Source organism: Aptenodytes forsteri, unplaced genomic scaffold (genome assembly GCF_000699145.1).
Source record: "Aptenodytes forsteri isolate BGI_AS27 unplaced genomic scaffold, ASM69914v1 Scaffold26, whole genome shotgun sequence".
NCBI classification, from domain to species: Eukaryota; Metazoa; Chordata; class Aves; order Sphenisciformes; family Spheniscidae; genus Aptenodytes; species Aptenodytes forsteri.
The window spans coordinates 2,690,538-2,704,275 of NW_008794125.1; the positions used below are offsets into that span (position 1 = coordinate 2,690,538).

Sequence of the window (13,738 nt, forward strand, 5' to 3'; positions counted from 1 at the left end):
CGAAAAGGCCGGGCGGTTGCCCGGGCGGCGGGGGCAAGGGAAATGGCCCCTGCCGCTAAGCCGGCAAACGAGCTGGCAGCGCCCGCTAAAACAGGCAACGAATTGGCAGATAGGGCAGAGAACCAGGCAGCTGCGCAGGCAGCGGCCGAGGCAGTGGAGCAGCCGGTGGCTGGGCTGGAGAGCGGGGCTGTGGCGGAGCAGCTGGCGGCTGCGCCAGCGGCCGGGGCGGGGGGGGGGGCGGGGGCGGGGGGGGGGGGCCGGCGGGGGGGGCTGGGGGCAGATGCTGTGGCGGAGCAGCCGGTGGCTGAGCCGATGGAGTGACATCGCCGTGTTTGCGCTTGATTAAAAGTGGGTGAGACTAGAGACTTTCTTCTAACTTTCCGACCCGTCGCTGGCTGCAGTTGCTGCCCACGCGATTCCACTGCCCAGCCGGGAGGGTTTGGGTTTGTCTGAAGCAGGGGAAAGCTATGTATTTTTATGGCCATTAAACTAGCGAGCTTCCCAGATCAACCTGCACAGCCCCCTGCAGAGAGTTCACGTGCTTACGTGAGGGCGCCGAAGCCTTAGAATTATGCTTTGATTTCAGGGACGCGCTGCTGCTGTCAGGTCCCCATTTCATTTTTAAGGAACAAAATGTCTTATTTTTTGAATGCCCCACGTTGACTTGGACGCGGCTGTGTTTGCAGCGGACACAGCTGAGGGATGGGGCTGACGGTCAAGCACCTCTGCCAGCGTCGGTGGAAGGGCTCCCCTCTGCTGGCGGCGGTGCGGCCGGGCTCCCGCTCGGGGTGCCAGCGCAACGGGGTGGTGTGCCGTGAATTCCCTCTGGGGCGTGGGGGAGTGCTCGTGTGGGTTTCTACCTGGAGATCTGTGGGAGCAGGAAAGTGGAATAAATGGCTTTGCTGAACGCTTCGCAGTCGGGATTGTTCTTGACTGCCGGCACAGAGCCTGCGGCGACCCAGAGCTTTGGGGGTGCAGGGGCTGGGGGAGCGCAGCGCCTGTCGGTTCCCTCTGCCTCAGGGCTTCGCCCCCTGCTCCTTGCTGGACTTGTGCCAGGGCGAGAAGCTGGAGGTGCAGGGGAAGCGCAGGGCCCAGAGCTGCTGGGGGAAGCTGGGGCAGAGGGGGCTGGCAGGGTGCCGCACCGCTGCAAACCGGTCGTTAGGCTTTTGCTGCTGGGTTACTCCAAAATGGCTTGTGCACCCAAGGGCTTCAAGCAGGGGCCTGGGGAGAAGCCGGCTGCGCCGTTGCAGGTGCCAGAGCACCTCCCGGGCACTGGCTGTGCGTGGGGGGTGTTTGTCCTGTCCATAACGCAGCCGCTGCTGGGGCAGCCAGCGAGGAGCCCGGCTGCACTGAGGCTGCACTGAGGCTGTGCAGCCGCAGCTGTGCGAGGCTGCGGTCTCTGTGGGGGGAGGCATTTCAACTGCGCCTTCGTAAAATCCTCCACCCATCCAGCAGCCCCATTGCAACACGGGAGGCTCTGCGCTGGAGGAGCTGCTCCCCCCTGCTCCAGCCTCTGGCCCTGCCCTGTCCCCCCCCCCCCGCCCGCCGGGCCCTGGCCTGGGGCAGCAGCAGCTCCCAGCCGGAGCCGGCCCCAGCCCCGGTGAAGAGGGCCTGCGGTCGCCCTGCATCGCGGCAGAGCGCAAGGTCAGGTGAAGGTGTTCGAGCAGCCGACCAGAGGCAGGCTCCTGCGCAGAGTGACAAACGACTCAGAAAAGAGGTTTGGTTTAATTGAAGATGTTTAGAGAGAGGCTGATGGTGGCAGCACAATGCTCTTCAATAAATAACGGGCTGTGAGGCAGGGACGTGGCTGACACCTCAGGATGGGGTGGCAGGAGGACACACAGACCAGTCACAGCTCCCCTCGGGATGTGCTCAAAAGTGCTGCGGTGGTGGAGTTGGGTTGTGTAACGGGCAGGATCGAAAGTGGGGGGAACATCAGTCCCAGGCATTCGGGAGAGAAAGAGAGATTCAGTCTGGTCCAGAGAAAGCAAGTGCCGAGGAAAACCAGGGGCCTGAGTTGCTAAAGAAACTCGTATAAACCAATAGACGTGTTTAAGTAAAAAATGGCTAAGAAAAAAACCAAACCCCCCCAAAATGGTAACACAAATGAGGCTGGAAGGGTGCTTCAGGTCTCTCCTGGGAAAGCACTGGGGCTAGGAGGGATGGCAGCAGTTCCTGCCACTCCCCTGCCAGTGGGGGCCAGCCAGGCTGTGGGAGGAGCACTGGGGACAACGGGGACAGCCAAAGCCTCCCCACCAGCACCTCGGCAAAGCCAAGGCAACACCTGCTCCCCATGGGCAGCGCTGCAGGCACAGCTGCTTGGCGGCAAGGCCGGGCAGGGGAGCATGGCCAGGGCACCCGCTGAGCCGGCTTGGCCGGGCTGCAGGCTGCCGAGCACCCTGGTGAGGCAGGTCCAAAGGAGCGGGCTCCACAGCACGGGAGAGGGACACGCAGGGAGCCCCCCCCCCCCCCCCCCCCGCCACGCTCCAGACTGTCGCCGCACTGGCTCAGCCGAGCCGTTGGCTGCACAGACCTGCCCCGTTCTTCTGCAAACGGCTCCACCACATCACTCACAGGCAGGAGCACGCAGCCCCACAGAGGGACACTTCGGTGACAGTGGGCTGCAAACCCATCACGCTGTCTCAGTGCCGCGGGTGGGAGAGCTCCTCTTTCACCCCGTGGCCCAGCTGAAACCCCCCAAGAGAGGCACCTTGGCCAAAGCTGCGCACACCAGCCCCAGCGGAGCCTGCAGCTCCCTGCCCCATCGCGTGTCGTCTGCCCCAGCACTGTGTCCCTTAAGCCTTAGCCTGCCTGCCGCACGCAGGGCAGGGGCCACAACTTTGCAGCCAGCCCAGCTGCCTGCACAGTGCCGCTTGCGCTGCCAAACTGAAGGGGAACCAGAGGTGTACGGGTTGGAAGGAGCCTCTGGCGTGCTCTGCTCCAACAGCCTCAGAGCAAGGCCAGCACCGAGGGCAGCCCTGGCTTCTTGGGTCTTGAATGTCTCCAAGGACGGGTTCTCCAATGGCTCCGTGCTCAACTGTCCTCATGGAGACACTTTTTTTTTTTCCCCCCTTCTGTCAGTCATTGCGCTAGACCTCTTTCTTTGAGCCCCGGAAGCGGGACCAGCACCTCCCAGCAAAACAGCCCGCTGCTGCTCCAAAACACGCTCTGTGCCGGCCCCCCGGGGCTGGATCAAGCTGCTTCCTGCAGTCCGGGCTGCAGGGCCGGCCACGGCCACGGGGGAAGCTGCGCTCACCGGGGCTTTCTGTGCCAGAGCCACCTCTGAGCCGAGCAGCAGCACACAGTGCCAGCCCCATGGCGGCCGTGGGGAGCTAGTCCCAGCCACCCTTCTCGGGCAGCAGCACGGTACCACGCACAGCAAGCTCGCCTTCCTGCACCCTTTTATTAATTTACTCCCACCTCTGGGGTTTAGACATGGAAATGACTTCTTTGTACGGTCATCCAGGCTGCAAGATCTCAACGTGCTTCCTTTCTCTTCTAAAAGTCTAAGCCTGACCTGTACTGTGTCTCACCCCCACACCCTGCCCACACCCGCTGCCAGAGCTGGCACTGCCTGCACGTACAGGCGATGCACCAGCTGCGGCTTAGACCTCCTTTGCTCAAGTCCCAGTTTCAAAATGAGAGGGGAACGAGGAACATGGCGCTGAGCAGGGGAAGAGTGATTTGCAACGGGACCCCAGCAGGGCGCAGGGATACCCGCACCTCTGACACGTGCCTGGGCTGGGTGAGCTGCAGCGACTCCCACCTTAAAAGCGAAGTGCTCGCCCAACCTCGCTCCGAGGCACAGGAAAGGTGCCCGGCCTGGCTGTGGCACACTGGGGCCTCCATGCAGGCTGGACGCTAACTGCCGGTGAGCTGAGACACAGCCCCAGGCTGGCACAGCCACGGGGGTCCTGCAGCCGGGCCAGGAGTCTCCCGGACAGCCGCAGGGAGACTGTCCACCAGCACGGCCCTGTGGTGATGCCCAGACTGTGGCCTGAAGCACGCCAGTGAGCAGCCGGGGGAGCTTTTCGTCAGCAAGGAAAAGCTGCTGTGATCTGTGCACAGGGCTCATCCCCAACGATCCTGCAAGAGTCCGGCCCTGGTGCCACGGGAGGGTGCACGCAGGAGAGGAGAAGGGCTCTGGACCGAACTCTGCAGGGCTCTGGCTGCAGCAGCGGCTCTACACCCCCAGCTCCCCTCCCCTGCTACATTCCAACTTGGACAAAGGCAGAAAGATCTATACAGTATAATATATATATTTCACTATGAAATAGCAATTTCATTCCCTGCCTTCTACTTGATGCATCCTGAATTAAATGCTTCTTTTTAAGTCACTCCAGAGGGCCGGTGGGGCTGGGTAGTTTCTCATGCAAGGCAGTTACCCTCCCTGGAAGTTACCCACAGGAAGCACCGGCGGCAGCAGCTGACTTGGCAGGACCCAGACACGATCCTCGCTCCCCATTTCCCCTCACCCAGCTCCCCCTTCCCCGGCAACAAGTGCACGACTGTATATTCTGCCAGCAGCGGCCTGCCAGGGCGCTTACGGCTCATTTACATGGTCAGTCAGTGCAGACTCATTAACCTCGTTAACTGAACCCCTCTACATCACGTATACGAATAGGAGCAAACCAGAGGCAAGGGAAGTGGCGGGGACAGTGCAACATGCACACAGACTGGTGACGCAAAGGGCCCTCAGCTACGGCACAGCCAGATGCCTCGTGCGACAGCCAGGCCTGCCCAGGCAGCGCTCGCAGGCTCCAGGCCACGGGGGTAAGTCAGGGCTGCAGCCCGTCAAGTGTGAAGTCTGCCAAATCTCGGTCAACCTGTGGAACAAGGAGTCCCGTCCAGGGGCTGGGTCACTGACCAAGAGCCGTCATCACTGGAATCAGTGCAGAGCCGGATGGTTCAGGAGATGAAAGGAAAAACAATCCTACGGAAAGACAAAGAGGGCAGCTCTCTTAGGGAAACCAGGTGTTGCGGGTCTCTTCAAGCGTACTGAGGAGCCGCTGTCCTGAAGACCTTGTCGTCAGACCTGCAACGCAACTGGCAGCAAACGGGCTGTCAGTTACTGTGCTGGGACACTGAGCTGGGGAAAGAGCGAGGACTCGGTCACTCTGGGTCTAACAGAGCTGGGAAAAGGAGAGAGACAGCAGGGACAGGTTCAATCTGCTGTCAGGCTCTGGGCTCAAGTAAACGAGATCAGAGTTCAAATTCCCTTCAAATGAAACCAATAGGAGCTCGGCCACCAGCTGGAGATGGGAGCACAACGATGCCCCAGACACACGGTAGCTTGCCCAGCAGCAGAGCTGCAGCTTCGGCAGCCCTCGCTCGAGCACTGCCCTGAGACAGCGGCCGTGGGGCATCACCAGCGCGTCGCTGCTGGCCTTGGGCAGAGAAGGGAGCTTTCCCTAGGTACCTACCTTTGCTTTTTGTACACCTTCCGATCCAGTCACATCGTCCGGCTATATTCAATGCCGCTCTTGGCAGAAATGCCAGACCAGGGCAGAAGGCTGCAGAGAAGGCTCTGGGCTTGTCGATATATCCTCTGGGGAATTGAACACGGGCTCAGGCTGGCTAGCGTTGATCCAATGTGCTGTAGGTAGTCAGTGGCCATCAGTTAAGGACAGCGACATTTACACTGTAACTTAAGAAATAACTTAAAATACTCTGTGGACTAGCACTCCCTAAAGAGACCCCATGACACAGCGAAAGCTGCTCTGCTCAGTTAGACAGACAGATCTGCTCCTTGTATTAATTGCCTGCTCCTTTCTCTCAAAAGCAGGTCTGCTTTGCACCATAAAAGGCGGCAATTTGGGAACACTGGCTCCAACTTGTGTGGGGAATACCTCCTCTAAGCAGCTGCTAGTTCCCTTTGCACTCCACAGCAAGTTCCTGTGGGGATGGCAATCTAACCACCTGCCTGGAGAGGTTTGGACTGACTAGCTACACCTGGGAAAGATCAGGTTTCTTCTCCATGATCCAATGACCTGGAACAAACTCCCAAAGTCAGTTTGAGAGCAGCCTGCTGAGATCCAGGCCAGGCCAGAGTCACAGGGGATCCCAGGCCACAGGAAACAAGAACAAGGGCTTCTCTGCCATGTTGCTGGACAAATCCTGCACCACACAAGCCAGAGCACGCCTAGCACTCTGGCTTAACACCAACGTTTGCTATCACTGGCATCAAACTCCTCCCAACTTAGAATTCAATGTACCATCCTACACTGCCTCCCCAAACTGTTCCCAGAGGAGTCGGGGGAGCTTGGGCACAAGCAGGTCACTGTCAAATCCCTCTAACATCGCCTTCCTTCCAGCTTCAGATTAAACTCGCACCTGAGCAGGCATCAGTCCCCAGATCTAGCCAGGTCACACTTTGCTAGATTGCCATTTTTAACCTAACACATAGTGTGGCGTCCGCTTATTGTGTTCCCCTGCTAATCAGACTGAAGGTAAAGGATATAAGATTGTCCAGGGTGGATGTCCACCATTGATGTACAGGACGTAGGTAAAGCCATCTTTGAGGACCCCTCTGATGGAATAATAATAGGGAAGATAGTGGTGCTGTTTAAAGTCTCTGTTTTCATAGAAGTTTATTGCTGTATTGTTAGTGGTGAGGACGTGCAGGTAGATGGCTTTGCAGTGATCTTGGGCAGTCGTTGATATATGGTCTTTTAAACTTTCAAGCAAGAGCGAACCTGTTGAAGGGAAGAGCAGCAGAATCACAGAGTGCAGCTGCCTTCTCAGGGACAGCGCAAGCGTTCATAGGTCCCAGCTGAGATCTCCTGCACCCAGCGTCTAAGCAGGGATTGCTGCACATGCTTGAAGACCCCAGATCCCACCCAGTTCTCACAGACCCTCTTGATGAATTCAACAGGACCACGCTACGTGGTTTTAATACGAATCTCATCTTACCTATGAGCATGGCTTCACAAAACAGATTTTATAAAGACACAAACTTCTGATTCAGTAACCACAAAGATGAGCCAGACGTGGGAATCTGCCAGTAATGCCCATCCCCAGCCAAGCAGCTCTCAGCTTTGGGGAGGGTCAGTAAGTCATTGTCAGTGGTATCAGTTCCACCACATTTATTTATTTTAAAGCCATTTAAAACAGCAGAGAGTCCAAACAAGACTTCACAAGCAGGTTATTGCATTGCATCTGCTGAACTCGAATTAAAATCTAAGAACAGGTAGGATTTTAAGATCCCTTCTTAGGAGGAGAGCCAAGGCACAGTCTCACTCAACCTGGATTTTCTGCAGCCGCTAGTCAGCAGGAGAAACCAGAGAAGGGCACAGAGAATACTCCAGCCCCAAGAAACGAGACCTGGAGGTTCATCCAAACCACCTCAACTCAGCATGAAGGACCCAGCGGAACCTGCAGGGGAACTTCTTCCGTCAGGTGTGGTAACAACAGGCTACAGAAATAGCTTAGCTAACACAAACACACAGGTGAGATTTACGCTGCTGTTTCACAATCCCCAGACCACTTCACGGTCACTTGATACTTAGTAGGAATTTATATCAGCCAAGCACAAAAAGACACTGAGAGACATCAACAGGAGAGCAGTTTAGTTTCGTTATGAGATATTCCACTCTTCTATCTCACAGAAATCCAACTGCCTTCTGGTTTAAGAATAGCAGAGAAGTAGAAACCAAAGCCTTTTAATGTCTGCAAGAGAAAAATCAGAGCTTTGGTGCTTAAAAGTATGCCTGGGGTGAAAAGCCTCCTGCATGAAAGACTTCAGCTTCAAACACAAGTAGAAAAACTCTCAAGAGAAAGGTCTCAGAAAGAGCAGCAGCAGGCAGCAGCTTCTTTAGGTTGTTTTGCTATAGGTAGAAGTCCAAAGGTTTTGAGAGAGCACGGCAACATACTGTCTAGATGTAACGGATACAGGAAATACTGATGCTGAAAGGAGAAAATTCCAGCAAGACGGAGCTGAAAAAAACAGAATTTGGAAACAGAAAGGGGACTCTAAAGAGCCACAACTTCACAGAACAGAAGACCCCTTTACCACCTTCTCTGAACATTATTCTGCGCAAGTATTTTCTTCTTTGTAGAGAAAATTTATCTCCAGTAGCATTTCAATGCAAGTTTTAAATACAGTGCTCCCACTGAGGACTCTTCTGGTCATTTCTTTATGTATCCTATCAGTTTGTACCCTTTTAAACATGACTGGGGAGAAGGGAGGACTCAAGGAAGAGAAGTTATACCTGTACCCACTGAAGAGACTCTGGATGTAGAACACTGGGTCATGCTGCCAAACCTGGCCTATTTGCTTTCACAGATCAAAGATACAGATCATGCTTGAAATTGCACCAGAAGTGCACTTATTTGATGACAAAACATATCCTGCTCTAAACAGAGATAAGCCCTTCTGACTGCAGGATTTTCAAATGGCTGCAAAAATGCTGTGTGTTGCAGGAGGCATTCAGAGCTGACTTTTACATGCATTTGACAGATTTAATCAGGTCCAAGTTACACTCTTTTTCCAGTTCCCTTTGTCTTTTTCTAAATGTTTGTTCTATCTGTTGAAGTTGAAAGGTTAAAAGCAGCTATATTTTCTGCCTCAGGGAGCAGGCTTCTGATACCCATGAAAGAAAATCACTTCAAACCCTGCTCCAGGGTGAAGTCCTAGCGCTTCAGTCAGTCTCAGCAGCAGGAGTGCAAGTTTTTGGTGTGCTCAGCTGTCCCCTGGGAACAAGACGGACAAAGCCCCGTGCTCTTTGGAAACATTTGCGCATTGTTTTGTGCGTACATCAGTAAAAACATCTCAGTGCACTTGCATTAACACCAAGAAGGGGATGCGAGTGCATCACCTTCCCAACTGCTGGTACAAATCATCGTCAAGCTTGCGGTGAAATGGTGCAGCTCCTTCAGTCACGCCCGCTAGCCACATGTGGCAAACAACAGCAACAGAGTTGTCACTTAGCAGCATCTTACCTATTCCATGTTTTCTGAACTCCTTCACCACTCCAAGACTTAGGATGTAAGCAACTTGAGTGTCCACAGGAAAATTGGAAGCTAGGATGTCTCCATCCTGAGTAGAGATATCACAAGTTATTTAGTAGGATACCTGGGGAGGCACAGGAGAAGGCAAGAATCCCGTACTGGAACATCTGAAAACAAGGCTATAGCAGGAAACCTCTCTTCACTCAACAGTCTTAGCTGAAGCTTCTGGAAAGGAGGTGGGGAGTTAAAAAAACCAAGGGTGCTCCCTTAGGTGTTATTCCTACTTTTGTATCATCTTCCCAGATGCAGAACAAAAATCATGATGTTTCCTTACTGTATACATTACTTGTGGGCTTAGGGACAGAATATATTTGCATTCTTTACCAGGAAGGATTCAAAGTGCCAATTCTGGAGTTACACACCAGTGTAGCTGATCAATCTAGCAACAGTCTTTATTGCCTGCACGCTCCATCTGAGCTTCGTGTCAGCTGGAGATCTCTGTACTGCTGTAGAGGACAAGGAGCACGTTCTACGGGCTCAGTCGAACTACTGCCTGGAGCAGTGTCTGAATAAGCTCCTGGCTTTCAGCTTGGCTGGAACAAGAGCCTTTTGTTAGAGTTGCTGAAGATGCAGTTTCTGACTTGGACTAGCTCTGAGGAGAAGCCAGATAGCTAGAGTGAAGAGACCCATGCCACTCAATGCTCTCGGTTCCTACGAATGTTAAAATTATTGTTTAATCATAACACTGATGGCCTTTTAGAAGTTATGCACTCTCTGCACTGCCCCTGCTTTTTTTTGAATCCACTTGCCTATGCTGTTTGCCCTACACTAACCCGGTGGTCTTTTCCCATACTGTCTTCAGTGACCATCTCTTCTTCACCTCTCTGCTGTACTGTGTTGTCTCTCCTGGCCTCCAAGTTCTGTTATCCCTGAGGCCTGAGCTTTCTGCAGATTGGTTACCTCTGCTTTGTGTTCGAGACGGTGACCGTGTAAATGAAGGAGTTTCTGCAGGAAATCAGGAGTGACTTGCCCAGCACAGCTAAGGAAGTTCAACCCTTACGTAAGAAAGGAAGAGGTTCGTTCTCCCACAGCTGCGCATACCTCAGTCACCAGCGATGACCAGGCACACTGAAAACAGCCAGGGAACAGTTAAATGGCCTGCCACACAGTCACTTTTGGATTACGATCTGATTTCTCCACACAGCACATCAGGCAGCAAGCTTCCCACCGGGCCACAGCTGCCTAGCCCCAGCAGGAAAAGACTTTGTGGTACCAGGCTGCTCAGCAGCCCACGTGTTCAGATACATCCCACCACCCATGCTCCATTAGCTGGAAATGGGCACGTTCTTGGTTTCTTAAATTAACTCAGGATCACTCTTATAAGTGTCTGGATGGAGGGGGGGGGGGAAATACCCCGAACAGGTCCCGTAGCAGTTAACCATGGCAAGAGGTGGACTATCTCATACTGAAGCACAGTTTAGTAGCATACCTCTTTATGCACCTTTGTTCTGCTCTTGATCTCTGCCACTATCATTCCCACGATGGAGCCCCTATATGTGGCTGCGAGGGAAAAGAACTTCTTGTTGGAAGTGATATCTCGGTACCATGAGTCAGGGTACCTGGGAAGGAAGAAAAAACAGGCATGTTTGGGGACACAAAGCCCACGGGAGCAGGCAGCGCCACAGCAAACATTGTGCCGAGATGCTGCTCAACTGGAAATGGGCAGCAACATCTTTCAATGCCAGTCACTGGAACCACAGGCCAATGTATTTTACACAAGACTAAGGGAGGGAAGCTGTACTACTGGAAGGGCTGTCTTCTGCAAAGGCATACAGCCAAGTAGCTCAGCCATATGTCAATCTAAAGCTCTTTCTGTGCTACTAATTTAGCTTATTCCATGAAATCTGGGTTAGGAAGTTTTTCACCTTTCCTGCCTTAGCTGTTGTATGGTACCAACGAACATCGAACAGCTGCTGTACCCCATTTGGTAGCATGGTTTCTGTCAGTTGCACCTAAGCAGCAATGCAGGCTGCTCATGTAATGGCCTCCTGCCTTGCTAAGACAACCACATTTTCATTTTACATTCATTGCCCAGAGCTTTCACTTCCATCTTTAGCAAGTTATTTTTAAATGCAATATCCATCTGCCCTCATCTAAGAGCATAAGGATCTCATTAATTTGATACACATGTGAAAAAAATACTGCATATTGGTACAAAAAAAATCGCATGATCAGCCTCCAGCTCTCCTCCTCCTTCTGCAGCTACTAAAAGAAAACTAGCGTATGCTAATTTATTTCAAAGTGAGAGTTCAGCATGCCTTGTGTTTAAAAGAAATCTACAAATTCAAAATATTATGAATGCTTTTGCTGGTTTGTTACATTTTATGCAATCTTAATTATAATCCGCTAAAATCCTCTATAAACCTTCTCAACAAAGCTAAAGAAAAAAAAATCCTTGACGTCTACAGCTGTAGTTTCCCTGGATGCCTTAAGCCAGAAAGCTATTGCTGTCCCCCAGAAAAGCTCCTTTTTGCTGTGCTTGTGCAGACACAAGCATTTACCAAATGGGGGCCTGGGGAACTGACCTGGGACAGAGCGAGATCAGCTTTAAGCCAGATCTTTGCCAGAGGTTTGGGAGCAACGGTGATCCTGAGTACACAGGCAAGAACTGTTCAGTCTCCCCCTGGGACATTCAGAAAGACAGTCCCTTAGGAACAGTTGCTCCGTGTTGGTTTGGTTTAACTCTGAGGGCGCTTTCTCGGCACACACTCCAGAATACAACTTTCTTTCACAAGCACAGGGATGCTGTTCTTCTTCCTAGAGGCGTGCTCCTTTCCCCATCTCTCACACAGTCCTTCCCAAGAAGCTGGTCCACCTCCTTAATTACAGAGCCCATTTTTCTGCCAAAATCTGCATACAGGAACTTTCTGATGACTTTAGGACCCTGCAGGACAGGCAGCAAAGGGCCATTAACAGGAACACCACCAGAATGCATAAAAGATTCAGAACCTGCTGCTATCTTAGCAACAGTCCAGATGGCTGCAGAGCCTTTGGTGTCAGCTCTGAACTGGACCAGTGCAGGTTCACGCCATTTGTTTCTAGATCCCCGCCATCTCACACCCCAAACCGGTAACGTACTCTATTGGGAACCAGTCACCACAGAGCTGTTTCACTGTGTCTATGTCATCGTGGCAGAGAAGACGCAGGTTTACGTCTGTAAGTGCAGTCGGGGGCACCTCCTCTGTCATTCACGCCTGCAAGAGAAGAAAGCACATTAAGAATGGTGAAGCACAGATTCTGACTCCCAGCTTCAAGTCAGGCAGCTGCGCAAAGGCAGCAGGAGGTTCTCAGTATCAATAAAGTTGTTTTTCCTAGCAGAACGAGTTTTCAAGAGAGATGAAGCAAAACGTGGCAACATTAACCCGAGAAGCAACTCGAAGCCCTGTTGCTCACCGGATAAGCACAGCTCACTTCTCAGCCTGACCCACCCCACCAGCCCTGCATCTGCACACACTCCGCTCCCTGCGAGCACAGCCCAGTGATGCTGCGTGTGAAAGGGCATGTGGCACCAGCCACTTCCAAGAAGAGCTCAGGATGCTGCATTAAATAAGCCAACAATGTGCCAAGTGTACCTCAGGATGCATGGAGCTCTTCAAATGTCTATGCAGGGCCAGCATTTTGTTGAAACAGAACTGAACAAACAGCTTAAAAAGGAAGCTCTGCTAGAAGAACATTTATAAAGTCCTCTTACAGAATCCCGTCATCTCCAGTTAGTACGTAGGCAGAGGATTCAAATTCTGTAAAATGTTAATTTTGTTTAACTTATGCTGGTGAAATGAGATCTAGTTTCATCTCCCCTCATTCCTACGTGCTACAACTCCACGCGGGCTTGCTTTCCAGCCCAGCAAAGAGCGTTCAAGCATAGAAATCCCAAGATACCCTTTTCTTTCACCATAGCACTACCACAATCCTGCTAACCACGTACAGGACACTTACTCCAAAGTCTTCAGCCTTTTTAAACAAGGTACCAGAGGGAAAGAAGCAAGCAATGACTAAAGTGTTTGTAAAAGCATTTGTAGTGCAGATGCACGAATGAAGAACAGATCTTGGGAACGGGCTTTAGGCAGGACAAAGCCCCACGCGAGACACTGCGCACACAGAGCAAACGAGGCAGGCAGAGACAGGGCAGCTGCAGGAGCTGGTTCCCTTTCACGGGCCACCTGCAGTTCTCCATCCACAGCTTTGTCTCTCTCACTCCAGCCCTCCTAGCCCCAGGTCAAAGAACCAGACCAGGATGCAAAGAAAAAAAAAAAAATCCACCACCCTTAATTTAAGAAGTCATTTGTTTTTGTTTTTACTTTCTTCTCCCAATTTTAAGAACCTCAAATCTTGGTTTCAAAATGCTGAGTTACAAGGAAAAAGCTGCACACAGCAGTGCTTCTGTATGCCCTCCTGTTGAAAGGGATGCTCAGCTCTCCAGTGCTCTCGCTTTGAAGCTCAGAGACTCGAGAAGGAACAGATTTAAACACACTCCCCACTGGACTAGATATGCCATTTGAGCAGTTTCAATGCAAAAATCACATCACCTCTGTAATACACTCTGTAACTGGCAAAGACGCACAAAAGGAGTAGGCACAGCAATGATCCCAGTTTGACGTGTTTGACAGCACACAACTGCGTGCCGATTGCTCTCCTAAGAATTTGAAAACACCTCCTTCCACTGTACCCCTAAGAAAAAACACAGGCTAAGCCATAAAATCCACATTCCACCCCCAAATTTCTCTTTTAA

The 13,738-nt window shown here is 52.3% G+C and overlaps 2 protein-coding genes across 2 annotated transcripts in view; one reads left to right on the forward strand and one right to left on the reverse strand.

Moving 5' to 3' along the window:
• The window catches only part of NUDT16L1 (nudix hydrolase 16 like 1), a 2,332-nt gene extending 1,425 nt beyond the window's left edge, over positions 1-907 (forward strand). Inside the window, exon 3 of the mRNA XM_009277627.1 lies at positions 2-907. Coding sequence (XP_009275902.1) covers positions 2-321 — 320 coding nt within the window. The 3' untranslated portion in view covers positions 322-907. The remainder of the gene's footprint in view (position 1) is intronic.
• A 2,169-nt stretch (positions 908-3,076) lies between these two features.
• NAA60 (N(alpha)-acetyltransferase 60, NatF catalytic subunit) lies at positions 3,077-12,206 on the reverse strand. The gene is made up of 6 exons (XM_009277640.2): positions 12,088-12,206; positions 10,439-10,568; positions 8,941-9,037; positions 6,461-6,695; positions 5,424-5,609; positions 3,077-4,933 (listed from the first exon to the last, which is right to left on the reverse strand). The coding sequence occupies exons 1-5, from the start codon at positions 12,195-12,197 to the stop codon at positions 5,453-5,455; spliced, it is 729 nt and encodes a 242-aa protein (XP_009275915.1). The 5' UTR covers positions 12,198-12,206; the 3' UTR covers positions 3,077-4,933; positions 5,424-5,452.
• Between the last annotated feature and the right edge of the window lie 1,532 nt (positions 12,207-13,738).

Bases quoted from the DNA above. Each gene is read 5' to 3' on its own strand.
- NAA60 (XM_009277640.2), bottom strand. From the start codon at position 12,197: ATGACAGAGGAGGTGCCCCCGACTGCACTTACAGACGTAAACCTGCGT. The intron at 9,038-10,438 runs GTATGCTACTAA...ATCTCTACTCAG, and splicing joins GAACAAAGGTGCATAAAGAG to GATGGAGACATCCTAGCTTC. The intron at 6,696-8,940 runs GTAAGATGCTGC...TCCCTTCAACAG, and splicing joins GTTCAGAAAACATGGAATAG to GTTCGCTCTTGCTTGAAAGT.